Source organism: Eulemur rufifrons, chromosome 2 (genome assembly GCF_041146395.1).
Source record: "Eulemur rufifrons isolate Redbay chromosome 2, OSU_ERuf_1, whole genome shotgun sequence".
NCBI lineage: Eukaryota > Metazoa > Chordata > Mammalia > Primates > Lemuridae > Eulemur > Eulemur rufifrons.
In genome coordinates this window covers 41,924,432-41,952,254 of record NC_090984.1, presented here as the reverse complement: position 1 = coordinate 41,952,254, position 27,823 = coordinate 41,924,432, and the positions used below count along the sequence as shown (strand labels likewise).

The following is a 27,823-nucleotide window of genomic DNA, read 5'->3' as shown; positions in this document are numbered from 1 at the left end:
TTAAAACTAAAGGTAGTATTTCTTAGTGTATATTAAAATAAGTAATTACGAAAAATTCACTCTAGCAATTGATCCAAAAATATAGCACAAAAATAGTGTAAGAATTTATAACATCTTAAGTCAATGGGGAAAAGGAAGGATTATTTAATAAATGATGCTAGAACTAGTTAGATTGTGTGTGGATAGGAGATGAAGTCTGATCCTGTCTGATCCTAACTTTATTCTAGACAAATAAGAGAGTTAAAAATAATAAATAAAAAGTAAGCATATTTATTAGTGGAAAAGACTTTCTCTGCTTACAAACAATGTAATAAATCACAAGGGAAAGTATGGATGGATATGATTAAATAAACTTTAAAAAATTATGTGCATCAAAAGCATAATAAAATTAAATAGCAAATAAATTGGAAAAAATATCATAAGATAAATAATATCCTTAATAAATAAAAAATCCATATAAAAACAAGGAAAAACACTATAATCCCAAAAGATAATTCAGTTAAAAATATGAACAGTCAATACCTCAAACTGGAAAATCAAATGGCAATAAGATCATTAACATTTTAATGTCACTAACGGAAAAAACTTATCAAATTAACAAAAATAAAAAAGGAATACTTAATGCTAATGAGGGTAAAGTCAGATGTACTCTCTCACTACTCTCAAGAGAGTACAAATTAGTAATCTAGAAAGTAATCTGGCAATATGTGTCAAAAGCCTTATTAAAGTTCATACCCTTTGACCTAATACTTCTTAATAATCAGAACATGAAGAGGATTTATCTTAAAAGATATTAGTCTCAGAATTCTTTATAAAAATGAACAAATAAATACATCAAATCTCTGATAGGCAAATGATTAAGTAAACTATAGCATATTCATCAAACTGAATAGGTATGTGGTCATTAGAATTGATGCTTATCTAGAAACCCAGTAAGAATGAGCACCCCAGCACCTCACTGTGGTTGCTAAATATCATTTCCCACAAAAAGGAACCAGGTTTTTTGTAGAAATGATTGTTCCCAGCCTGGGGTGGGAAATGTGTATGATTAGCCTAGGTGTATTATTCAGTGTAAATTAAGTAATTTATATTAGAAAACAGGAAACTCCAAAGACTAGTGGAATAGTCTCAAAAAGATTCAGGAGCCAACTGGAAGAGGGTCTCACTGGCAAAGATGGGATAATATGAGCACTCATAAGAATAACAGCTGCAATGGATTAAAACATATAAAATGTGCTTTTAAATGTCCATATAAAATGTGCTTAAATCAAAATGTCCATATAAAATATGTTTAAATCCGTAAGATCGTAACAAAACTAAAAGTAAAACAAAACTTACTGGCCTCTGAAGGATCATTTTGAAAACTGTACATAAAAGCGAAGAATAGAGCATTTATTCTGTCTTTCCCATTCAAAATGTGTTTCAGTGTAACTAAATAGTTTGGTAAAGAGACATATTCCAGAATGACAGGATTATATTATCATAATTTACAGCTCCCACTAAAATAATGGATTTAGGGAATAATCAACAACTAACACCACAAAAAGAATGCCTGCTGACGGAAATACACAAAACCACCCATGAAGTTAATTCTAACCCTAACCCTAACTTCATGGGTGGTTTTGTGTATTTCCGTCAGCAGGCACTCTTCTAATGGGAGCTTTAAAGACAGAATAAATGCTCTACCTGATCAAAATGGAATAGCATTTAATTTTCACTTTACAGGAAATACGGAATTCAGAGGAACAAAATATGGGGATGCCATCAGCAAAATCCATTCAGAAATTCTACAGCTTAAATTCTTTTGGGGGCAAAAAAAAAAAAAAAAGTAAGTGTTAAAAGGAGATAGAGGTAGAACCCATAGATTAAAAGCGACTTACAATGTAACAACCACTTGCAATGTGTGAATTTTATTTTAGATCTTGATTTAAACAAACCAACTGTACAAAAATATTTAAGATCCAATTGGGAAAATGTGAACACTGTCTTAATACTTGATAATATTAAAAAATTGTGGGTGTCTGTGTGTATGATAGCTCTAGCATAGTTCTTTTCAAAACCTTTCTTTTTAAAAAATGAATACTGACATATTTATGAATAAAATTTCATGATGCTTGGATTTGCTTCCAAACAATCTAAGGAGCAGGTAGAGGTATAAATGAAACAAGATGCCCATGAGTTGATAATTTTTGAAGCTGGATGATGGTAGATAATGATTCATATAGTATTATCTCTCCTTTTGTTTTTGTTTGAAGTGTTTCATAAGGTTTTTTAATGATAGCTACATATGTTTTTAATGGTATGGGAAATTATTTATCTTGTAATGTTAATTGAAGTGTTGGAATTACAGGCATGAGCCACCATGCCCAGCTATTTTTAAATCTGAGGAAAAAAGATTAGAAGCAAGTTTGCTAGAGTGTTAACAGTTATCTTTGGGTAGATGAATGCTAATTTCCTTCTTTATACTTTTTTTACATTTCCCAAATTTTCAAAACTTATATTGACACATATTCAGGAAGAAACATTTTTGGAAATCAAAAATTAAGTTGGCACATTACAAATGTTAGTGTTGTCATCATGCACATTCGTGATGTAATGGGCTTTCATAATTGCAAAGGGAAATTTTAAATTGAAATGTAGGGGTAGGAATTGCCTATAAATATTTAAGAGATTTTTATTAATTCCCTGGCTTATTAGATAAATACAATTAAATGCAACTCCATCAGCAGCCTCCAGGGACAAGTCAGAATGATCCTGGAAGTATAAACTGAGATCCTGATATAATGTAAACCTGGAAATCTGCACTCACAATTTGCCTAACCCTAGTGGTTCTCAAACTTTAGCACACATCAGAACCATCTAGAGTTAAAACACAGACTGTTGATTCTCATTCCCAGAGTTTCCGATTGAGTAGATCTGAGGTGGGTTTGAAAAGAATTTGCATTTCTCACAAGTTTCCAAGAGATGCTGATGCTGCTGGTTCTTGGACCACAGTTTGAGACCCACCAGCATAACCAAAGTCTATAGATAACAAAACAAAGCTTCAAATATCATTTTGAAAAACTTTCTAAAAATCAGCTTAGCCTACCAAAACCAGAGTGGGATCAGCACCTCAAGAACTCTAAGATGAGATCTAATAAAAATGTAAAAATGGGAAGAGGCATTATAGATGTATTCCCTTATATGCATGCACAGCAAGATGACAACAGTGTTAACATATTAAAGAGGGAAATATCAACAGAAGGAGGGTGATGAGCTAAAAAAAAAAAAAAACAAAAAAAACAAAGTGCAGAAAAGCAAGTATCAGCGTGGTATGAAATGGGGTTACAATGGATCTAGTCACCAAGAGTACTCTAATTCCCAGAGAAGTTTTCTTTCCTCTCAGGAAAACAGACATATGTCATGGCGTTTCACCATGGCCTAATAAACCCCCCAAATGTCTATCTCCTTTTACTCTAATTCCATGCTGACCAAGGAATTACTGATATTCAGAAGAGGGGTGCCTAGACAGTAGATACAAGTATTCCAGTCACTAGAAAAAGATGATCCTCACTGGATGTTAATAAGCTGACTTCTGGTTTATATCTAAGTCCCACACGATTTTAGTTTTGTTTCATAAATCATCAAGTATCTGATCATTCCTGAGTTTACTATGACTATTCAGTTTATGGACTTAAGAAATTAAATGTCTAAACTATGGTGACTCAATCCAAAAGCTACCCCATCGTTCCTGTGTGATGCATACACAAGAGTTAATAAAATGGACACACGTAAACTAAAGCCTGTGTTCCTCACACTCCTTACCTTTGCAACAAAATAATCCCACATACTAAGTTCAGGAGGAATGAACTTTTCTTTGTAAGATGGTCTTTCTGCAGGCACTGGTGGTGGAGTAGCATCTTTTACAGGCCTTCCGGGAACCAGCATTCTCATGTTAAATCTCCTGCGGTGTTTATCTATGTCTTCAGAGGGAACAGGGGGTGCTGAATAAAGATAAGAGAACAAAAATTAGCATTTATTTTCCATTATTAATTCATACACTTAACCTTTCTTTTCATCCTACTCTTTCCATGTTCTAGATGAGACTAAATTACTTCTATCTGTGCTTCTAAACTTTTCTAATTACTGAAACAGTTTTCCAGCATTCACGTCAGAGATGCAGATAGGGATAAAGCATTAAAGGCTCCCTTACCATGACGTAGCCTATGTGCTGTATACAATAAGGATTAAAGTAATTCTGTACATAATGTATTACATAAATGGTATATTCAGTGAGTATTAATGCAAGTAAATGATTCTTTCTGGCCATGTGGTTCAAGAAAGAGTCACTGTATATGTAGGATATAAAAATGTGTCTTAAAAGAAGGGCAGAAGCTCAATGGGAAGATGGGAAAGGACAACATAAACAAATGACCAAAGGAGGTTTGGGTAAACTAGCCTTGCTAGACAGCAGTCAGGGAGGGGAGTAACAACAACAAAGTCTAGAGTTAGGTCCCAGCCTGTGGACATGAAGCTGGGAACTAACCTTATGGGCCGTTCTCACTAAAGCTTCCTAAACCGTTCTCACTAAAGCTTCCTAAGCTTTAGCCACATGATGAGGTATGGTTTGTTTGACCAGAGAGGAAGATGGAATAAGAAGACATAAGAATGGCCTCAACTAGTATGGCGGGTGGTAAAAACTAGAGGAAGGGTTAGATATGACAGATACGTAAAAGAAATATCACAAAAATTCATGGGAGGATCAGAAAGTAAAAGTCAACCTGCTCCTCTCCTAAACTCCCCATCACAGAAAATGTTAACTTTATCTGAACTCCTATTTCTCCCTTACCCACACACAATTCATCAACAAATTCATCAGCTCTCACCTCAAATTTTATCCAGAAGATGACCACTTTTCACTCTGTCCATTGCTACCACCATAGGCTAAACCACCATTCTTTTTCATTGAGGTGAATTTTATATATCATAAAATTAAGCATTTTAGAGTGCACAATTCAGTGGAATTTAGTGCATTTACATGTTATTCAACCACCACCTCTATCTAGTCCCAAAGCATTCTCATCATCCCAAAAGGAAACCCTGAACCCAATAAGCATTCACTCTATATTTTTCCCTCCCCTGAGCCTACAGCAACCATCTTTCTGTCTCTATGAATTTACCTAATCTGGATATTTCTTATAAATGGTGTTATACAATATGAGACCTTTTATGTCTGGCTTCTTTGACTCAGCATAATATTTCTGAGGTTCATGCAGATTGTAGCATGTATTAGTACTTCATTCTTTTTTATGACGGAATAACATTCCACTGTATGCATATACCACATTTTGTTTATCTATTCATGGTGACCCACAGTTATCTTTTATGTGAACTATTACAATAGCCTCCTACCCAGGCTCCCTACTTTTATTCTTGTTGTACAGTCTATTCCACAAAGCAGCTAAAGTGGGTCTTCTGAAAACCTAAATCAGATTATATCAATCTTGTGCTTAAAACCCTCCAGTAGTTTCCTATCTTTCTTAGAACAAAAACTAAAGTCTCTCCCATGATCTATGAAGCCCTAAATGACCTTACCCCCAGCTACTTCTCTAAGCTCACCTGCTACAACACCCGCCCAACCTCCCACCCTCATTGATGATAGCCACGATGGTCTCCTTGCAGTTCTTAGAAAAAGCCAAACTCAGTTCTGCCTCAGCACTTACTGCTTTGTACTCACCACTCCATCTGCCTGGAATGCTCTGGCCCCAGATATCTGCATGGTGTGACTCCTGACATCCCTACGGCTCTGCTCAAATGCTGTCTCATTAGAATCATGTCTTCTGACTACCTTAACTAAACTGATCCCACCCCCATTCCCTCATTACTCTCTTTCCACTTACTCTGCTTTATTTTTTAGCATAGTTCTCGTCATTTCTGAAATATTTATTATGTAAATTTATTGTATAAATTAACTAGATGTAAACTTCATGAGCGTAAAGGATGTGTCTGTTTTGCTCACTTCCATATCCCTAAAGCTTAGAATACTGCCTGGCAGATAGTAGGTGTTAAGTGAATGAATTAATGTAAACATGAATGTTTCCTGGAAGGTTTTAAGCATAGATGATGACTTGATGGATAAAATTACCACAGACAAAACTCAGAAAATTCAGGAAGGGAAAGAAGAAATTTGGGAGGAAAACTTTTAAGTTAAAAGTGGACTATAACTAGGTAGGAAGAAAAAGATTAAGAGGCATCACATACAGTGGGAATGGAAGCATTGAGAGTTGGTGAGATCAGCTCCCTTACATTGACAAATACAGAACTTAACTCAACTACGGGCAGTAAGGACAGAGGTTAGAACTTACGTCACTTAAACTCTCTGTGCCACTGATTCCTGATCTGTAATATGTTCATTTCTGTCACTTAAACTCTCTGTGCCACTGATTCCTGATCTGTAATATGTTCATTTCTAAGGATGAATTAAGATGATTTCTATGTTTCAGCACCAAAATTGAAACCTTTCAAGTGGCATAAGTCTATACCTCACCATATCCTACCACCTTAAAAAGGAGAATGAAAAATATATTCTGGTCCATAACAGAAGAAATACACAGAAAATGGAATTTAAAAACCATGTACAACTATCCTATATGTAACCATAAACTTTAATCTGAAGCCAACTGATGAAATGCTCTGTAAAGGTCATAGAAAAAGATGTAAAGATTTTGAGGATTTATTTAAATCTTCTTTCTCTAATTAAGAACTATCCTAGGCTGAGTGTGGTAGCTCACGCCTGTCATCCCAATGCTTTGGGAGGCCAAGGCGGGAAGATGGCTTGAGGCCAGAAGTTTGAGACCAGCCTGGGCAATACAGCAAGACCCCATCTTTACAAAAAAATTAAAAAATTAGCCAGGCGTGGTGGCACACACCTGTACTTCCAGCTATTCAGGTGGCTGAGTCAGGAGGGTCACTGGAACCCAGCAGTTTTGAGGTTGCCGTGAGCTACGATCATACCATCACACTCCAGCCTGGCTGACAGAGCAAGACCCTGTCTCTAAAAAAAGGAAAAAAGGAAAAAGAAAAAAAAAAAAAGAACTATTGTTTTTCTATGGCCTTGTTCCTTAACATTGTCTCTTGAGTTATCTTTTATCTTTCCTCTATTTATTTTTTAACCTCTTCAAACATGTCCTGCTTCATCATCCTCAAAAATGTTATTTCTATTAAAATAAGAGCAAAAGTAACAAACTATATTTTTATTCTAACATGGGTTTAGTTATTTACTGTCCTTAACAAGTGTGATTAAACATCACTGATTTTCAAAATAAAATTTCTTTAAACATTAAAAAATCTTCAACATTAGAAATTATTTACATTTACATAAATTACTGGTATCAAACTTCTCTTACCTGAAATATTTTCTGACTGTCTTCGAGGTTTCACGACAAGTTTCACACCCCCTCCAAAAACAGCAGCCCACATTCGATTATTTAATGGGTGGGCTGCAAGTCGAAACAATTCATTGGAGGAATTTGTGGCAAGAGCATGTATCAACAAACTTAAGTAAACAGCAACAACAGCTTCGCATAACAAAATGTTCAATTTTGGCTGGTCTTCATCTTGAGCTGAACTCAAAAGATTAATGAGTGAGCTCACACCTGTAAGGGTATATAATATCATAAGAAGTATATCAGGAAAAAGCACCAGAAGGAAAAAACATCAAAATTTGCAATTTATTCAAAATTATGTATCTATATGCTACAAAAATAAATATTTCCACAAGTTGAGCAACAAAATAAATAATGATAGGAATAGTTTATAGCCTATAAAGAACCCATTAATTGATACTAATATAACAAATGAGTGAATAAAACAAATAAGTAGAGAAAGGAAAGTTCTTCCTCATAGTAGAATTTCAACTAAAAAGTAGAAAGAGTGATAGAATTAGAAAATCACCACCTAGTAACCCCACAGTAATATCCGATTCAGGCAAGAATCATCACTAGATACTAAAATTAGCAGGTGACAGGTGAAAGTATGATATTTTACATAGTCTAAAACTATCTCTTCAAAAGATACTGATTAATTCCAAAGGCAAAAATAGTAAATTTACAAAGGAGAAACTTGGCAGAAACCACCTTACCAAATGATCAAAGTTATGGGACAGTAATAGGACCAACTGACATCAAGTACCTCTTGATATTCTGTACTGAGAAGGGACAAGGGCACATCTTTTTTGTGGTATCCCTGCCAAAAATACATAACCTGAATCTAACATTAAGAAAAAATCAGAGGCTGGGCATGGTGGCTCATGCTTGTAATCCTGGCATTCTGGGAGGCTGAGATAGGAGGATTGCTTGAGGTCAGGAGTTCAACACCAGCTTGAGCAAGAGCGAGACCCCATCTCTACTAAAAATTTAAAAAAATTGGCCAGGCAACTAAAAAAATTAGAAAACATGGGCCAGGCACAGTGGCTCATGCCTGTAATCCTAGCACTCTGGGAGGCTGAGGCAGAGAATAGCTTGAGCTCAGGAGTTCAAGGCCAGCCTGAACAAGAACGAGACCCTGCCTCTACTAAAAATAGAAAAAATTAGGCGGCCAGGTGGTGCATGCCTGTAGTCCCAGCTACTCGGGAGGCTGAGGCAGGAGGATCACTTCAGCCCAGGAGTTTGTGGTTGCTATGAGCTAGGCTGACGCCATGGCACTGGGTAACAGAGCAAGACTCCGTTTCAAAAAAAAAAAAAAAAGAAAAGCTCAGAAAAGCCCAAATTGAGGAACATTTAAAAAATAACTGGTCAGTACTCTCTAAAAGTGTCAGTCATGAAAGACAAAGATGGAGGAACTTTACTCCATATTAGAGGAGACTAATGAGATATTGCAAAATAGACCAGAAAAAGGCATTAGTGAGACAACTGGTAAAATTTGAAAAAGGTCTGTAGATTAGACAATAGTACTGTACCAATGTTCAAATGTTACATATGATAACTGTGTTGCGGTTATATATGAGAATGTCTGTTTTTAGGAAATACACACTGAAACATTTACATGGAAAAGGATATCATGTCTGCAACTTACTCTCAAATATTTCAGGAAAAAAATTACACTCCATCATACACACATAGTAAGTGGGTATGAATGATAAAGCAGGTATGCTATAATGTTAACATTTGGGGAATATGTGTGAAATGTTACACAAAATTCTTTATCCTATTTTTATAATATTTTTTAATTCTGAAATTATTTCATAATAAGAAGTTAAAATGAAATCACTATGTTTCTAGAAACCTATACTTAAACTAATTTTAAATACACACTTAAGGTACTAAAAGGAGTGGAGAAAGTTTGAAATAACTGAAGTGGAGAATGAGAAAGACAGCTGACCAGGGAAAGAGAAGGACTGACAGACAGCATGATATATGTACCCCAGAATGGTCACTCCAATCTTCATAAATTGACATTCCTGAGAATAACTGTATTTTCTCTGATATATGTGTAAAGCTATGTCTGTGATATTGCTAAGGCTCTACTTCAGAATTTGTAAGGATAATAAAGAGATGATGTGCTCACCCTTAGGAAGAATGTTAAGACCTTGCTTTTTTATGTTGGTCAAGACAGTTGGTTTTTGAAACCTTAACTTTCTGAGTCTTCAGACAATATTATAGTACTTAAGAATTCCTAATCCACAGCAAAAAACATCATCAACAACAAACAAATATAAAACCATTCACCAAATCCACAAACAGCAACAATCAGAAAACCAGTGAGTAGCTTTTTAAAAAGGAACTGAGACCAAATAGAAGATCAAAAAAAAAAAAAAAAAAAAAAAAATCACTTAAATTCTCACCAGGCCATTGAGCAGGAGAAGAATTTGGTGTTGCATGTTCTTCAATGCTTTCTGTTCTTAGTCTTCGACGATCACTTAAAAGAAGTCCTTGGTAAGCCATTCCTGTAAACTGATTTCCTTCTGTTTGACTGCTGAAACAAATAGGTTCAATTATTTATCATTCTAAGAGAGGTAATAATTGCACTTTGTGCACATCATCTATTTTAGATGATTATTAAAAAAACAAAAATTCTTAAAAATGAATGCACTACTCCAATAAAAAATTTATTTTAGAAAGTTCTTAAAATTAGTTATAAATGTTTATTGATAGTTTTTTAAAACAAAATACCAAATTTTACTATGTTGGGCAGATGACATTTAATTCTTTAAAATCTTTTCCAGATGCCACTTAATACTTTAAAATCTTTTCTATTTGCATACATTTTTTTAAAGTCTGAGGTAAGGAGACTATTGTTGGTATTAGGATACAGCAGGCAGAAAGTTTCAGGGTATGCGTTTGCTTCATTTCTTAATTCTGCAAAGTTGTGGAAGCTTACCTCTAAATTAAAATATGAAGTAAAATCTAGACAATCATATTTTAGAAATACCTAAACCTAAAGCCAAATGTCCCTAAATATTTACTTCCCTCTTTATAACGGCTATCTTTGTGAAGTTGGGGAAAATACAAAAGCAGAAAGTAAAGCTGAGTCACTGAGAGTAAATCATAGACCAAGGACTGGAAAAAACATATTTAAAAACAATGTATTTGAATTCTCATTTAGTGCCATTTTAACCAGTGACTGATATCAAGTTGTCTTTGATCATTTAGATGACAACAGTCAACTAAATCAACTTGTTTTTCCTTATTTATTTACATTTCTCATCTTTGGAGTTATTTAGATATGGCCTAATTAGGTTTAAATCAGAGTACAGGCCATTTTGAGAGAGTAATTCCTTATTCAATATCAAATGTTCCCACAAAAGGCTGCTAAATTTACAAAAAAAAAAAAAAAAAAAGCTATGCATATTTAATGTAAATTTTATGTGACTCCATTACAAACTTTTCATTTATTAACGTAATTCATTTAAATCTAGGTCATCTTTCCAAGTGATTCATTATCTTACTACTTATATTGCCCTAGTCATTAAAATGCAAAGTATAGACTGATGAAGGCAATTTGACTTTTAGAAAAATTCAAACCATTACTTCTAATTGATATCACTCCTAAAGACTTTTACATTATCTGTGAATGGGTAAATAAAATTAATTTTAATAATTCAATTTTAGGAATGTACTTTTTCATTTTTTAAAAGTATTTTTTCTTTCAACTGAAAACCAGTGAAACAAGTAGGAGCTAATCCAACACAAAAAGCAATAGCTCCTAAAGAAAAAAAAATTAGAAAATTTCATACTAGAAATTATTTTGGACAGTAAACTCTTTTTTCTTAAAAACAAAAAAGATGGTAATGATGATAATTTACATATACTATTTGTTACTTTCTAAATTTTTCTGTTGTTACTAGGTGACAAGTAAACAAGTAACTATTTATTTCTGATTCTCCCTCATCTATTAAAATATACATGGTAGCTATATTTGGGGATTTTCAGTACCTAGGAAATAGAAACTTAATGTAGCTTTGGAACAGTTGTTTTTGTTGTATTAATGCTATTTTGGGTGATTTTTTTTTTTTTTTTTACCTGTAGCTATGACTGTCACATAATGCTTGGTAAATTGATGCAGAAAGGGATGCTGCTAGTGAATGAAGTGTGTGCACCTAAAACCAAAACAGCCACAATTACATTTTATACTAACATTTCTACATAACAGCAATATCTTAAAAATCAGAAAATACCCAGGAAACTAGCAATATTATAAATAAGACTGGATCCTATATGAAACTACTAACTGTGCTTTAGAACTTCTAAAATAACTCTCACCCACCTTTATTTGCATGCCCACAACAAAGCTGATTGTTTCAGACACATCTTTATCAATATTTACTGTGAGCCTGCCATTTACCAGGCCCTGAGCAAAGTGCCAATGTTGGTATTAACTGGGTCCTGTCCTAGCCTACTAACGATTAGCTTAAATAGTAATATTCAAAAAAGCAAAACCAAAATAAGTGTAGAATTTTCAGAGCTTTCATTTAAGCTTAGCTTATGAAATTTCCTTTGATGAAAATAAAGACTTAATCTTATTAATAAGAATGACTTAAATCTGTTTAGTAAATATATCAATCACTGTATGAAATGGCTGATTTTCCAGAAAGCAAGTAATTTCCTGCTATTCATTGAGAAGGGATAATCTTAGAATTTTACATTTAGAAAGTTTAAAATTTATCCATGTAATATAAAAACTACAACCTGAAGTACCATACTGAATCAACATTTTCAGACTCATAAAATCTTAAAATTTGCAAGTACCTCAGAAATAGTTTCATGCTCTTTAGAAGCCTTATCCAGATTACTCTTTGAAAGCCTTATCTAAATTTCTAGGAACTAGAAATGTTTACTTAGAATTGATATGCATATCCATATATACATTTCCATATTCATCTAAGAAACAATTTAAGTAATCTCTGTTAAAATACTGATATAGATTAATCCACATCATGGATTAGAAGCACAAATATAGATTAGAAGTCTCTAATGGATTGATGTGAGCAGTAAATCCCTGCTTAAAACACTGATATAGATTAATTCATACTATGGATTAGAAGTTCCTAATAGGTTGATGTGACCAGGCCTTCAGAAAAATGTACTACCAGAGATAAAACCTGTCTGTCAAACAAAACAAGTAAAAAATAAGAATACTGGGGACCTGAAATGTGCCTCAGCCACTAGAGCTGGAAAAGGCATAGCACAAGTACATTTCGGCTGGCACAGTGCAAGTCTGATCCTAGTGCTTTTTGGAATGTATCAATTTTTCATATCTCAGCATAGGGTACAGATTTAATTTGGGGTGTTAACTCTTCCAAAACTCTGATTGCCTCTAACTATTGTACAGCCTCCAATAAGCACAATCATCAAGGAAACAGTAATAAAGATACTTTCTCTGGGACAATTTCTAATCAATCATGGCTCCCTTCCAAGTACTCCCCAACTTATATCTTCATATTATCTTGGCATGTAAACAGTCATAAATATTTCTTACTTAAAGGTTCATTTAAGGGAATAGAAGGTCTACATGAATATTAAGTGGCAATAATACTATCTAGAAAATTAGTTTGATTACCAAAAAGATATTTACCTATCTTAAAGGAACACAATAAATTTTCCAGAAATAAGAGGAATGCTTATTTTTAAATTACATTCATTGGACAAATAGTTTTGAACTGACTCATCAGGAATGAGAAAGGTAGCACCTAAGAGCACTTTAAAATATTTCCTCTAAGTTCAAATTAGAAGACAAGTATAACATATTTACCTTCTCAGTGTGTACAATATCAAACAATCATAAACTTTACATTACCTTCATGTCTTCACTACTGGGATGAGGTGGTGTTTTCATCTGAACAATAGTATAAAGTATATCATGGATGTGATTATTTAAGTACAATACAGGATTAGCTATGACTGTTTTTGTCGAAGCAATACTTGCTGAAAGCAGAGGTAGGGTGGTAGGCAATGGCAGTGGAGACTGGAGCTGCTTTACTGTAGTTTCCTGTGGGTGACAGTGAATTATTTTTTTCAAAGTAGTTCAAAATGAAGGAAAAAAATCTTAACAGTTATCTGGCAAAAATACTAGTGATAAATACTGTGTAAAACCAATATGTTCAATTACTTACTCATTTTATAAAAATTTATTGAGCATCCGGTATGTACCAGGTACTATGCTGGATGCAGAAGATATAAAGATGCACATAACACAAGTATGCACTCAAGCTTTTAAGCCTACTCCTAATTACCAAAATTTTAGTCCAAGAAGACTCACATATGCTGCTGTTTTTGGTTTGTACGGGTTTTTGGTTTTGTTTTTGTGTGGTAAAAATTGATATTTGAAAAAAAGGAAAGGAGAAAAAACACGACTACTGTTTACAGACTGAAAAATTATTGCTTTTTATACTACTGAGATCCTAAGTTAAGACTTTCCAAAGCAAACATTTGGTTTAAATCATTTATCTGATATGGATAAAAAGGAGAGAAATTTTTAGTGTTCTCCACATAATGGAAAATGTATAAATGCCTAGTTGTGTTGCCCATCAATTTTGTGTATTTTCATAATTTTAAATGTTCAAAATTGCATTATATTTTGCAATCAACTATGTTCAATCTGGATTTGTCCTTCATTTTAACTTTTAATATAAAAAGGAGTTTCAATGTATTGACAGGCTTGCTATTGAAACCTCCTACTTATTTGATGTGATTTATTAATATGAGAAGTATATATTCTTTTTTCTTCAAAATTAAGTTAAACATAACAAATCTACTTTAAATGAGATCAGTTAATTTATATAAACATTTTCCTTTTAAGTTGGCAAAAAAAAAAAAAAAAAAGATGACTCACACAGACATCTCCCTCCTACAAAGAGACAATATGAACATATTTAGATTAACTAGTAAAAAGAACTAAGCTATAACTGGAAGAGCTATTGAAATCACTGAAATAACCAAGATTGAAAACAAAAGTGGTGTTCATACCTGCTGTGATTCTTGTAGTAAAAATTTGAGTTCCATCCTTACTGAGGCCAGGCCACCACCCTGGGCCCCATGAAGGCTACAATAACTAAGAAACACTCTCAGGAGATCCTGGTTTTTCTGCAACCACAACTTTCGTCTTTCTGCGTGTTCTCGTTTAGCCTGCAATCTTCGTCTCTCTATTTGGTGGCGCTCATAGGAACCAATGTCTGGTTTGTCCACCATTTCTTCATGATCTAGAAGATCACTCTCTATTTTGGAATATGTTTTACTGGAATATTCTTTAATAACTGATTCATGATTACAAATATCATGCAAGGCAGCAATTTCCTTTTCAAGCCAGTTATAGAGTTGAAATCTGAGTTTTCCTCCATCTACTTCATAACCTGTAGCCAGTGTTCTTAGTTCAGTCATAAGGATCTTTAAACAAGCTCTGAATTTTAGTTGTTCAGCAATCACATCAACTTCAGTATCACCTTCAAGGCAATCCTCTTCCTGAGGAGTCAGTAACGTATTAGGGTCTAACGACTTCTGATCTTGTCTATCTTTTCCCCTGGCATCTGTACTTTTCATTACTAAACCAACAGCATCTTCTTCCTCTTCATCTAAGGCACTATCGTGATCTTCACCCCAATCAAGAGTAAGAGGTTCCTCATCAACTTTTACTATTGGCTGACTCCAGTCATACTGTGACGAAGTTACATTTGACCAATCAATACTAGAACTTCCATTGCCATCACTCAGAGCTTTTGATTGTGACAGTGTATCACCCATCTTTTTAGAAACAAAGTCAGGCTGATCGTTTTTTGCAGATAAGGCAGATGTTTTGGTTACTTTTGGAATTTTGGAGAGTACCTCCAAGGCTAAAACAGGGCATCCAACTTTAAAATGAGCATTTGCAGTGGTAAAGAATAATTTTCTTTCTATGAGGTTAATCTTATCAACAAAGCTTTTTTCAGTTTTGAGACCTAAGGTTGCCAAAGTTCCTTCAGGGGAGGCAAGGTTTCTTCGAATAAGCAAAGGATGAGTTCGAAGGTAGTTGTAAAAACTAAACACCACTGGGTTACAAGATTTGATGATAACTATAGAAATCAAACAGATACAATAAAGAATTGTGTTACTCTGTACTTGCATTACAAAAGAATAAAATGTCAGCATTTATTAAAAATAAAGGAAATATAAATATTAACTTCAGATAGGTTAAACTACGGTACATCCATGCAGTCATTAAAACTATACAGCTGAGATTTTTAAAAATCCCAGTATGCTATGGAGTGATTCCCATCAATATAGAGTGATATCCAGGATAAAGTAAAATCCAGGAAACATTGAGTAAAAGAAAGTTTACCTTCTCTGTATTCTGGACATCACTCTATACTGATGGGAATTACTCCATATAGTAGACTACCTTTTATTCAAAACAGTGGAGAGGGGATACAAACACACATTTGTGTATATTTGCTTATATGCATATTTGCTTTTTTTTTTTTTGGAGACAGAGTCTCACTCTGTTGCCCAGGCTAGAGTGCCGTGGCGTTAGCCTAGCTCACAGCAACCTCAAACTCCTGGGCTCAAGTGATCCTTCTGCCTCAGCCTCCTGAGTAGCTGGGACTACAGGCATGCGCCACCATGCCCACCTAATTTTTCCTATATATTTTTAGTTGTTCAGATAATTTCTTTCTATTTTTTTAGTAGAGACGGGGTCTCGCTCTTGCTCAGGCTGGTCTCAAACTACTGAGCTCAAACAATCCACCCGCCTCGGCCTCCCAGAGTGCTAGGATTATGGGCATGAGCCACTGTGCCTGGCCTATTTGCTTCTTTTAAATGGAAGGAAAACCCAAAAACATCTGGTTCACTAACAAGGGAGAGTAAAACAGGGGAAGAAGCCAGATTTCTCTGAAAATACCTTGGTTTTATATATTTTATTTTAAACCATGTCAACATTTTATATTATTTTAAAAGAAAATTAATTTTAAAAGGTACTTTACAAAAAGCAAAAGCAAAATCAAATAAATCTGTCTATCAACTTGGTAGCATAATCAACTATGGTTGAATTATGGGATGAACTACAAAAAAATGACTTTAAAACAAGTAATTTAACTATACATCCTTAGCAGAATATATCATAAAAACAAAACAAAAATACCTGCAAAAAAAAAGCTTAAGCTGTTCTTAGTAATCATGTTAACATGAAAAATATTTGTATTATTATTCTGAAAATATTATATGTATACAAGTAGCAAATAATTATGTTAATACCATGAGAATCCAAGCCTTTCATTATAAGGCACAAATGTGAAATCTAAGAACTCTATAATCTATATGTGAATTAGAAATTTCAGTATAAACTCCTAAATTCTCAGGAAGAACAAATTTCCTAGCTCCATTCATAGTAATAGTCTAGAAATGATGACCAAATCAATAGCAAAGAGGATCCCTGTGCCCGTACTATAGTCTTTAAATAATATTTCCCACTAAAAGGAAGCAGTCTTTGGAGGAATGGTCATTTCCAGGTCTGAGACAGGAAATGTACAAGATGAGCCTGAAAAATTCTGCAATACCAAAAAGCAAGAAAATTATCAAGAAATAATGACAAAAGGATTCAGAAACTTGAAGAGGTTCCCACTTCAGATGGGACAAGCTGAGCATACATAAAAACAAACTGCAAAGGTTTCAAATGCAAATCTATCTAAATCTGTGAGTTCAAAATAACCTTTACCACACTAACTGCCATGTGAGTTGTATTTAACTCACGCTAGTTTTGAGCCCAGGGCTTTGTGAAGTATATGTAACTCACACGTCTCTTCACCTTGGGAGCCACAAAAACTATTTTTCAAGTTGCATATAACTCACGCACAGAAAAAAAAAAAAAAAAACAAATTTTTCATTAAATGAGAAAGGATCATTTTGTTTTCAAAGTTTTCATTCCATTTTCATAATAAAATACTGTGGCCCCAATGAAAAAAATTTTTTTTCTAGGGTGGCAATGTGTTTTAAAAAAAAAAAAAAAAAAAAAAGCTAATTAGTCACCTTTATAGGATGCCAGAAAACCAACCCATTATTTTGAAACTAGTAAATAAAGAGAAAGAGTCAAGCATTTATGCTCCCTTTACTATATAGATGACTGGAGCTCAGAGTAATCAAACAGTCACTAAGGGAAATTGCACTCTCGAAACATATTCCAGCTCATAAAGGAAGGATAAAATGATATAATTAAAATTTTATTATTTTGCAAACACTAATGAAATAAAGTATCTAGGTAGTGATCACTAATGGCTAATACCACAAAAGCAAAGAAATTCAACATTACAATCCCCGAAGGAAGTCCTCTACGTTGCCTATAAAATATTTCTGCCAAAAATGTGGTTAACAGTCTCTAGAATCTTAATTACCAATTTATAGGAAATACAGAGAACACAGAAAAAAATAAACATGTTAAAGAACATATTAAATATACTAAACAACAGGGACACAATCAGCAAAATCCAAAATGCAAGAAACTACAGGATAAAACCACCTGACTTCTTTAAAAAACATAGTGTAAGGGTTGGTCATGGTGGCTCACGCCTAAAATCCTAGCACTCTGGGAGGCCGAGGCGGGAGGATGGCTCAAGGTCAGGAGTTCTAGACCAGCCTGAGCAACAGTGAGACCCCGTCTCTACTAAAAATAGAAGGAAATTAGCTGGACAACTAAAAATACATAGAAGAAATTAGCCGGGCATGGTGGTGCATGCCTGTAGTCCCAGCTACACGGGAGGCTGAGGCAGAAGGATTGCTTGAGCCCAGGAGTTTGAGGTTGCCGTGAGCTAGGCTAACACCAAGGCACTCTAGCCCAGGCCACAGAGCAAGACTCTGTCTCAAAAAAAAAAAAAAAAAAAAAAAAAAAAACCATATTGTAAGGAGAACAAAAAGGAAGAAGGAATCTATTGATTAAACGAGAAAGACACTTCAACCAATCACAATACATAGATAGGCCTTATTTAGATCCTAATCGATTGTTTAAGATTTTATAAGACAACCAGGGAAATTTGAAGGTGTATTTGATGATTGCCAATACAATTCTGTTATAATGGTATGTGCTTTTTTTTTTTTAAGCCTATTAAAGCAAAACAGTGGGACTGGAGAAGGAACAAAGAAATCTGTAACTGGTTGTGATCAATTAGCTGTAGAGTATGTTTTGAGAGTCTTTATTTTTTAGAGATACATATTGAAATATTTAGAGGTAAAATGATATGTCAGAATCCGCTTCAAAACAAATCTATGTTGAGAATTGGGGGAGTGTAATGGGTGGGAGTACATATGACACAAGTTCGGTTATAAGTTGATAATTATTAAGACTGAGTAATGAATTCACTGATTTCATTACATTATCCTCTCTTTTCAATATATTTGAAATTTCCCATAATACCAAATTGTTAAATATTGACCTGGAAATCATTAGAAAATAAATAGAACCTTTCTTCTATAAAAATGTGCACATCTTATTAAAATTACCATGGATAACTCAGATACTTCTTTTTCTTTTAAGATTTTTTACTTCCTTTCCTTTAAAAATTTTAATAATATTTATGAAAACATTATATTTCTTCTTTGTAAAAAAAAGTAAAAATTGGGCCCTACTCTCTTTACTCATGTGATATGTTTTAACATTTAAAAATGAATAGTAATAAAAATATAAGGTCAGAAAATTATAACTATGGAAAGTATAAAATGAAAAGTAAAACGTTACATCTCCTCACTCTTATTCCCATAGAGTAACCAATAACCTGTGACCAATAACCAGTATTTAGTTACTTGTGCTTTATTCCAAGAAACAACGAAGAGAAATGCAGGAAACAGACACAACGTGTGTGCACACACTTGGGCACATGTGTGTGCACACTTGAGCACGTGTGTACAACATATACATATAAAATGCAACAAGAATCACAATGTTCTCCATCTTTTTTCACTTAATAATACAGCACATATTAACATGTCAATCAACCTCATTTTTTTAATGGCATACTATTTTCTACAGTATGGTTATATTAAAATTTATTCTATTGACAAAAACTTAAAATGTTCCATTTTTTATTATTGCAAACAATGCTGATAAATATCCTCTATGTGCCTGCCTGAAAAATCTAAATTATTTAGGATAACTAAGAGTATAGAAAATTTACCACACAAGAATAAAGTTTTTCCAGGCCCATGCACCAAACTAATACGTGTAACAGCCAAAATTTCTACTTTTTGTTTTTTGAGACAGGGTCTCACTTGGTTGCCCAGGCTAGAGTGCAGTGGTGTTATCACAACTCACTGCAACCACAAACTCTGGGTTCAAGAGATCCTCCTGCCTTAGCCTCCTCAGTAGTTGAGACTACAGATGGACACCACCACACCTAGATAATTTTTTCTATTTTTTGTAGAGACAGGGTTTCGCTATGTTGGCCTCAAGCAATCCTTCCACCTCAGCTTCCCAAAGTGTTAGGATTACAGGCATAAGCTACCACACCTGGCCCAAAATTTCTACTTTAAAAAAAATGGCTATATTATTATGGGGAAAGAGCTGTAGAATGTGGCAAACATTTTATCTGATTATTTAATATATATGCAATTAAAACAGAATGGTAATCCTATCTTATATACCTTAATACATAACTGTCAGAGTAAAAAACATGTGTCACATCATCTTAGTACTATCCAAATTATGACAACAAAAATGCTAGATGCAATTATGAATAGTGGCTAATCCTTCAGCCACACAAGAAATTTTGATAATAATTTCCCAAAGTTGAAAAGTAAATCTGATAATGATTTTTTTAAAATCTAAGTGAACATTAGTTCTTAAATTATATTCCTTTAAAAAAGAGAAACCCACAAAATGTCTCACCTTCATGTTCATCCTCCTCCTTTGGTGTCTGTTCCAGTAATGTGTCCAAGGCTCGGGTGTAATCTTTCATTACCCAATAGGCAAGACTACGCAGGAAAGGATCAGGATGTAATCTTTTGCAGCTGAATCCTGAGCCATCCTTTTGGTAACCCAAAATCTTCTGATTTAGGATGGATATATAAGTGGATGAAGTCTCAAATTCAGATTCATACAAACGGGCAATAACCATGGCTAACTGAATATCTTCCATTTTTTCAAGACATACCTGCAAATTTAAATATTAAATTATTTATAATTTAAATTATTTAATTTATTAAATTATTTAAATAATTATTAAATTATTAATAATATATTACTTAATGATAATTATTTAGAGATATGAAATATCTCAGCAATACCCTGAAATTATCTACCATTTATATTCTCATGGTGGGGAGGTGGGTCCAAAGGTTGACACAGTGAAGGGTAGTTAAATGACTGATGGGAAATTAAGGAATAGCAGTAAGAGTAAGAGACCAGAACTTAGTAGCTTCAATCCTAGAAAGATCATTTACAAAATAAGCATAAAACAAAATATATTAGTATCATCTCAGACTTAGGTAGATTTAAATTAAGAACATTCATTTTTAAATTAAATAACACTTATGACATTTGAATTTGTTCATGAGTTCCCCTTAATTTCCAATTATACTTCCATTTAAACATAAGTGATAGTATTTTAAAAAGACTTTCTATTTACAGAGCAAATAACTTAAGAAATAAAGCCACATATTGTATTTATACTCTCTGGGAGCCTATATTCTAATATAACTGCTAATCTTGAGAATTTGAGGTCATTCAGGTAATATGAGCATCTCTCAGTTAATCAACATTTCTCTTCACTTGAGTATCTTCTAAGATAAACTCCCCATTTTAAAATTATAAGCATTTGTTATTCAAAAGAATACATATGCCTGGGATAATTGTGAAAAAATTACAATCTCTAAATTTAAAGTACTTTCACTTGGCCGGGCGCGGTGGCTCCTGTAATCCTAGGACTCCGGGAGGCTGAAGCCAGAGGATTGCTTAAGCTCAGGAGTTGGAGACCAGCCTGAGCAAGAGCAAGACCCTGTCTCTACTAAAAATAGAAAGAAATTAGCCAAACAACTAAAAATAGCAAAAATTACCTGGGCATGTGGCGCACACCTATAGTCTCAGCTACTTGGGAGGCTGAGGCAGAAGGATTGCTTAAGCCCAGGAGTTTGAGGTTGCTGTGAGCTAGGCTAACGCCACAGCACTCTAGCCCAGGCAACAGAGTGAGACTCTGTCTCCAAAAAATAAAATAAAATAAAATAAAATACTTTCACTGAGTTGGATATTTCCTATTTTTAAATCATATACTATTTCCAATTCCATTATTCCTTCAACTGTTTGTATTGTTTACAATGATAGTAAGTAACCTAAGAGGAAGATATCATAAATAAACAGAAACATTTGTAACTACTCTCATAATCACCTGCCAGGATGATATATCAAAAAATACAAAGTTTTATCTCCTCACATTCATTTTCCAATATCTAAGACAAGCTACATTACAAAACAGTACAAATGGAAAATTCAGTTCCTTATCTATGAATTTCATTTAGAAGAAAAAGAACATAACGTTATCTGCCTTTCTGCACAGAATAAGGAGGTTGTGACCTATGTACTTTAAATAATTCAGAATCATAAGATAGGAAGAAATTCATAAACCATTTCTCAACTTTTTTTCATATATTTTACACATTACCTTGAAATGCAATGTGCCATATATGAAATTTTCATTTATATTTCTCCCTTGAATTTATTTATATTTTCATTTACCACAATGCCATTAGTTTAAGTTCAGCAACCTCTGTAGTCATTCTCTGTCCTTACATATGACAAAAAATTACAATCTCCTCTATGACCTTTTCAAGTTTTCAATTGTCTTACAAGTATTTTACAGATTGTTTTCTTATTTATACCTCTATGGCATCTTTCAATGAACCAGCTAGCAAGAAAAAAGCGGCAGATTGTTCAAAGCGTTGTTTTCCAAGTAAAGAAAAAGCATTTTTCAAAGCAGCTTTACGCCACCTATCTTCATTAAAATTGTGGCTGAAAAATGTTGTCATTTTTTCATCATGCTGTGACCTGGAAACCCGAGCACAAACATCAATGGTTAAACCAAATTTAAAATATTTTTAATTCTTCACAGAATGCATAAAAATAAAAAATAAAAAAACTCAAATATACATCTAAAAGAAAAAATAACTTCAGTTGACAGGTATTTGTTATCAAGTTTGTTACCTTTACTTCTTTTAATAAAAAAAGCTTATAATGCCTTATGTATACACAAACAGGAAGCAAGAGTATTTTTACTTTCCAAAGTGCTTTCATCAACTTTTTAACAATGTCCCACCCTTTAGATTAAGTCGAAAAGATATTTTACCCATTTTTTTGCAGGTAAAGGAACCAAGTCACAAAGGAATAAGTTGATTTGACCAAGCTCATACACCTTATTATTTTCAAAAGCATTACATTTCTGATTCGCAGCACAATCTTCACTTCATTAAATCATGTTAAATGTTGAGGCAACTTACCTAAACAGACCCCATACTACTGCTTTCTTCTTCATTGAAAGGTAGAATAATGCAGCATCTAAGGCATCATTGTTCCTTTGAAAAGAAGCTTTGGCAACCTAAATGGAAAAGAAAATATTAAATTAACTATTTGACAGAAGAATTGCAATCAATTAATCAACAAATAATGCTTTCTATGGCTAACAGAAACTATGGAGACAGGAAAAGGTGGTTCTGCTCCACAATCTCCAGTAGCTTATAATACATGCTCCTGGAGACAACCATTTGCATGCCAGTAATGACAATAAAAATAGTAATTACAGCTAGCATTTACTGTTTACCATGTACTAAGTACTTTTCATTTATCTTACTGAATCACAAGCCATGAGGTGATTGAGACAAGAGAGGTTAAGTGAATTGCCTAAGGTTACACAGTAAGGGGTAGAAAGGGGATTAGACCGTAGATAGTAGTAATAAAACTAACATAGGAAACAACAAAGAAGGTCGAATATTCAATAGATGAGATGCTGAATATTAACATATTACATTACTTAATGTTTTATAAAAGTTAAAATGCTGACATCTTTGGTATATGTGATTTCACAATTGAAGGCTCTCTCAACTAATACTGATACATACATCTGTGAATAAATATCAATTATACACATACACATGTAAACATACATGTTTAAAACTACAGACAAAAATAAATGTTCCAGTATTTATTTTTCAATCAAGCTTTCGACAACTATGAAGGATTGACACATACTTTCTGGCATGTAATTAAACAAAGTTGAAGCTTCTTTATTTTGAAGGGCCTACAAATTTTAGTTCTTCTTTTAGTAATTCCATGAGAAAACATTTTAATAAGTACATAATTCTCCATGTATAATAACTGATAACATCCTTTGAGTCATATATATAACCAAAGCTGCTGAATTTATACAGAGCCAATCAACTCTGTATAAGCTTAAAAACTATTCAGCCAGTAATATCATTGTATGTAATTATGCTGTTCCTAATACAATAACATATAGACTGTATCTTATTTTTCAAAGATGCTGAGGTAGCCTCTGCAAATCACTAAGTTGAGAGGCATAACAATTTTTTTAAAAGTGGATGTTTTATTAGCTCTCACTGACTGACAGCGAAGCAGGAAGCTACTGAGGTGTGGAACAAAGGGGAAAAGATACCTAAAATTGCATCATGAAAATGCTTTACTTGCAATACTCTTTTATTTGATTCTCCTTTTTTATTATTTCCTCTCCTCTCCATCATTTAACTTAATGTTTCAAGTGTTCAATCATTTTTAGAGTATTTTTTATTCATATTGAGCTAAAGATTTATTATATTTCAAGGCAAAAGTATACATATCCCTTTGATTTAATTTTAAGAAATAAATTACCTGTGGAAATAAGTCATGTGTTTCTATCACAAATAATTATAATGACAAAACACATGTTGACAAGAAAGTAAAGAGATCTTTGTAGCATACAGCAGAAACATTTCAGAAAAAATACGTCCTCTTTTTTTCTACTGCTTTGGGATATAAAAAAATTAATGTAGCTACTGTACTATTTATATGCTATAACAATTAACTTTCCCTACATCAGAAACCATATTTCTTAGCTGGTGTGGGAATAAATTTCTTCTTATATTTGTGCCTATTTTGAGAACAGAAATGCAGATACCTTGTTGGCTGCCTTACATGTAGCAGAAAAATAACACTTTTACACTCATATTTCAAAATGTGATTTAAGAACCAGGTACAGCAGAATCACAGGATGCTAATAAAGATGAAGCAGCCTCAGCCCTACCACCAACCTAAGAATTAAAATCTCTGAGCAGGGATGGGGAATATGCATTTCAAATAACTTTGCCAGGTGATTCTTCTGACACTAAAATTGAGGAACTACCATGGTATAAGAATAACATAGGAAAGGTCTCTGCATCCTTGGGAGACATACATGCATGCTTCACAAATATAGTACCACTGACTGTATTCCAGGAAATTTCAATGGACTAAAAGTAAAATATGAATGAAAATTCCACTTTCCTAACCCTGATAGAAACGGCACAGATCAAACCTAACACTTATTAATATAAATAACTGGAGTTTGGACTGGTTACCTGACCTCACTGAGTCTTAGTTCCATGATGTGTAAGACGGAGATAACATGGGGTTGAAAATATTATATGACATGATTTATGAAAAGCAACTGGCACCAAACCTGGTACACAGTAGGTGCTCAGTAAAGGTTAATTTCAGCAACAGTGAAAGAACTTTCAGTTTCCACTAACATACAAAATTGAAAACTTTTTTTCTAAAAGGAATCTACCAGAAAACTAATTTCTAAAAACCACCTTTAAGAAATTTATAGCATATTTCACTTGCTGCCACAGATATGTTCTTCAAGTACACACAAATCAAATCAATATGTTGTGTATATAATTAGTTTTAAAATAAAACTGATTTCCTCTCAAAAATTTTTTTTTATTGAATGGTATTGTAAGTTGCAAAGGAAATGTGCTACTTATTAAACTAGCAATGCAGAGAATCCTTTATATAAAAAGAATGATTTTTCTATGTAATGTAAATAATGAATGAGAACTTAAGTTTACTTCTAAATTTAGATTTTTGTATTTTCTTAAAGTAGGACACACTTCAAATAGTAACAGATAATATTGCTATTCCATAGATGTATTATAAATTCAGTCTATATAGCAAGAAACTTTTATAAAGGTCAAGTTTTTGGAATCTCAAAAAAAATTTATTTAAAAAATTCTTAAGATCTCAAGACATACAAACTGATTCCCTACTACAGGTTTTCTGGAAGATAATATCTTCTTCTAAGAAAAGACTTTTTTAAAAATATAACTTCAAAATCCAATGAAATAAAGTTACCTTTTCAATGCATCTTCGAAGTGTGTTAATATTCCTTACCCACCACCCTATTCCCATAGCTCTTAATTCAGACCATTGAGGGTCCCCTCTCTGAATTGCTGGAATCATATTAATCAGTTCTTCCTCAGCCTCGGAATGAAAAGCCCAGGCAAAATGGCATGTAGAGACACCTAAATTGGAAATATAAAACAATAACCTTCGTAACTACATCAAAAAAAGAACAAAAACAATCTTTCACACAGTCACGAATTCATTCATTTTGGAAAGAATTTTCAAGTAGAAAGAAAGAATGAAAGGAAGTTGTCATCATTCAGGATTTTACACTATAAGCTTCTGGACACAAGATCAGTAACAGGACACAAAACCCAAATCTCTTTTTTCCAAATAATATATTTGCTGTTGTTTCCCCCACAAAAACAGAGATACTAAAACTTAATCATTAGAAAGAAAGATATTTGAATACCGAGTAATTCACATGTGCACACCAAATTTATCAGGGGTGAAAATTTCAGTCAAGTTAAAAGCACTTGTCCCACGTGCTTGGGTGTTGATTCCAGTGCCACTTGCTCAAGGACCACATGCTTTCTCATATTGAATATTGAAAACTGCCCCATTCTTCTCTCCCCATGGAGCTAAATATCACTTCAAAGCAAGCTCTAAACTTCATGAGAGTTCCAGGGAATATCAGTGATAAGTTACAGTCACAAAGTACATTCCTCTGTCTTTCGTGCCTGGGGCTAAAAGTACTTTAAAACTGCTTAATACTGATGCTATATGGCAAACCCGTTTTTTTGACCCTGGGAGAAGACTGACAGGGATATAGGCTGTGTTTAGAGGCAACAAAATCTTTAGTGACACCATCGGACTTGTGAGTACAAACAGATTTATCAACAGTTTGACTACTGGTAACACTCTACTCCACTTAGAGCAGGTGAAAAGGAAACAAGATGGAAATGAACCACAGAGAACAGATGGTAACAGACAATGGGAATGCTGGGAAGAACCCTGAAAAGTCTTGGAAAGAAGCAACTATGTATATGAACCCATTTAGGAGACAAAGAAATATCTGAGGTAAATGATAGTTGCACTATAACACAGGCTTCTCAATGCTATTAAAGTATCAACATTATTATTAATACACACAATTTTTTCATTGTGAACTACTATATAGATTTCATATGTAGTTTAAAGCTCTTCTAATAATTATTGCTTCACAATAATTCTTTTAGAAAGTATAGAAGAAAAAACTATTATGATCATTTTGAATAATAATCTTAAATCTTTTCAATTTCCCATTGCTAACACTTACATATAACTGTGTTTAAAATTGTATCACAACATTAATGCAACGAGTCTTGAGTGCCACTACAAATTTAGGGAAAAAAATGGTCAAAATTTAATAACATCAATTTAGTTTTTCATAAAAGGCAGATTAATTTTCTCACTACTTAAAATTTTCGTCTGATGTAAGAAAATATTCCTACATCAAATAACTGATATTCTGCTTTAGAAACTGTTACATAGCAATACAAAAATGTACAATTTTGCAATATAAAATATATTACATTCTATACCCTTAAAGTTAATTAATTAAAATTTTGGTATGATTAAGAATTAACAAGAATGCACACAGGCTTATCAGAAGAATTAGGTTTGGAAAACAAGATAAGGAAAGCAGTGGATGTATTTGAAAACATAATAGAGGTGAAAAAAGTTATTAGGGAAGAAAAAGAACAGGGGCACCAACAGGCACTTATTTTTATTTACCTACCAATGGCAGGCTATTCTTTGCAGTTTATCTCTGCTCTTCTTAGCTTTTCTATCTAGGTACTGGCTACTTAACTTTCTCCCTGAAAACTGCTCCCAGGACCATCACCTACAACACCAGTCACTTCTCATCTCCAATGTTTTAACTGTAGTCAAAAGGAAAATGGAATTTGACAAAACTTTAGAAATTTGAAGTGTTTTAGATCTCCCTTAGGCAACGTAAAAACTTGTCATTAATTGATTCTGTACCACTTGACTA

At 33.4% G+C, this 27,823-nt stretch overlaps 1 protein-coding gene across 9 annotated transcripts in view; it reads right to left on the bottom strand.

Annotated features, from left to right (window-relative positions):
- DMXL2 (Dmx like 2) overlaps positions 1–27,823 on the bottom strand; it is a 143,159-nt gene that overhangs the window by 15,949 nt on the left and 99,387 nt on the right. For 5 of the 9 annotated variants that reach the window (XR_011231638.1, XM_069459876.1, XM_069459893.1 and 2 more), the window contains 10 exons: positions 25,798–25,967; positions 22,914–23,011; positions 22,299–22,464; positions 20,314–20,578; positions 14,442–15,520; positions 13,273–13,464; positions 11,499–11,575; positions 9,821–9,948; positions 7,386–7,634; positions 3,805–3,983 (listed from right to left, as the gene is read on the bottom strand). Coding sequence is in view for 7 of the 9 variants with exons in the window: in XM_069459876.1 (XP_069315977.1) it covers positions 3,805–3,983; positions 7,386–7,634; positions 9,821–9,948; positions 11,499–11,575; positions 13,273–13,464; positions 14,442–15,520; positions 20,314–20,578; positions 22,299–22,464; positions 22,914–23,011; positions 25,798–25,967 (2,603 nt within the window). In the remaining 2 variants the exon portion in view is untranslated. Of the gene's footprint in view, positions 1–3,804; positions 3,984–7,385; positions 7,635–9,820; positions 9,952–11,498; positions 11,576–13,272; positions 13,465–14,441; positions 15,521–20,313; positions 20,579–22,298; positions 22,465–22,913; positions 23,012–25,797; positions 25,968–27,823 lie in introns of all 9 variants that reach the window. The other 4 variants (XR_011231639.1, XM_069459866.1, XM_069459885.1 and 1 more) reach the window with 1 other exon arrangement.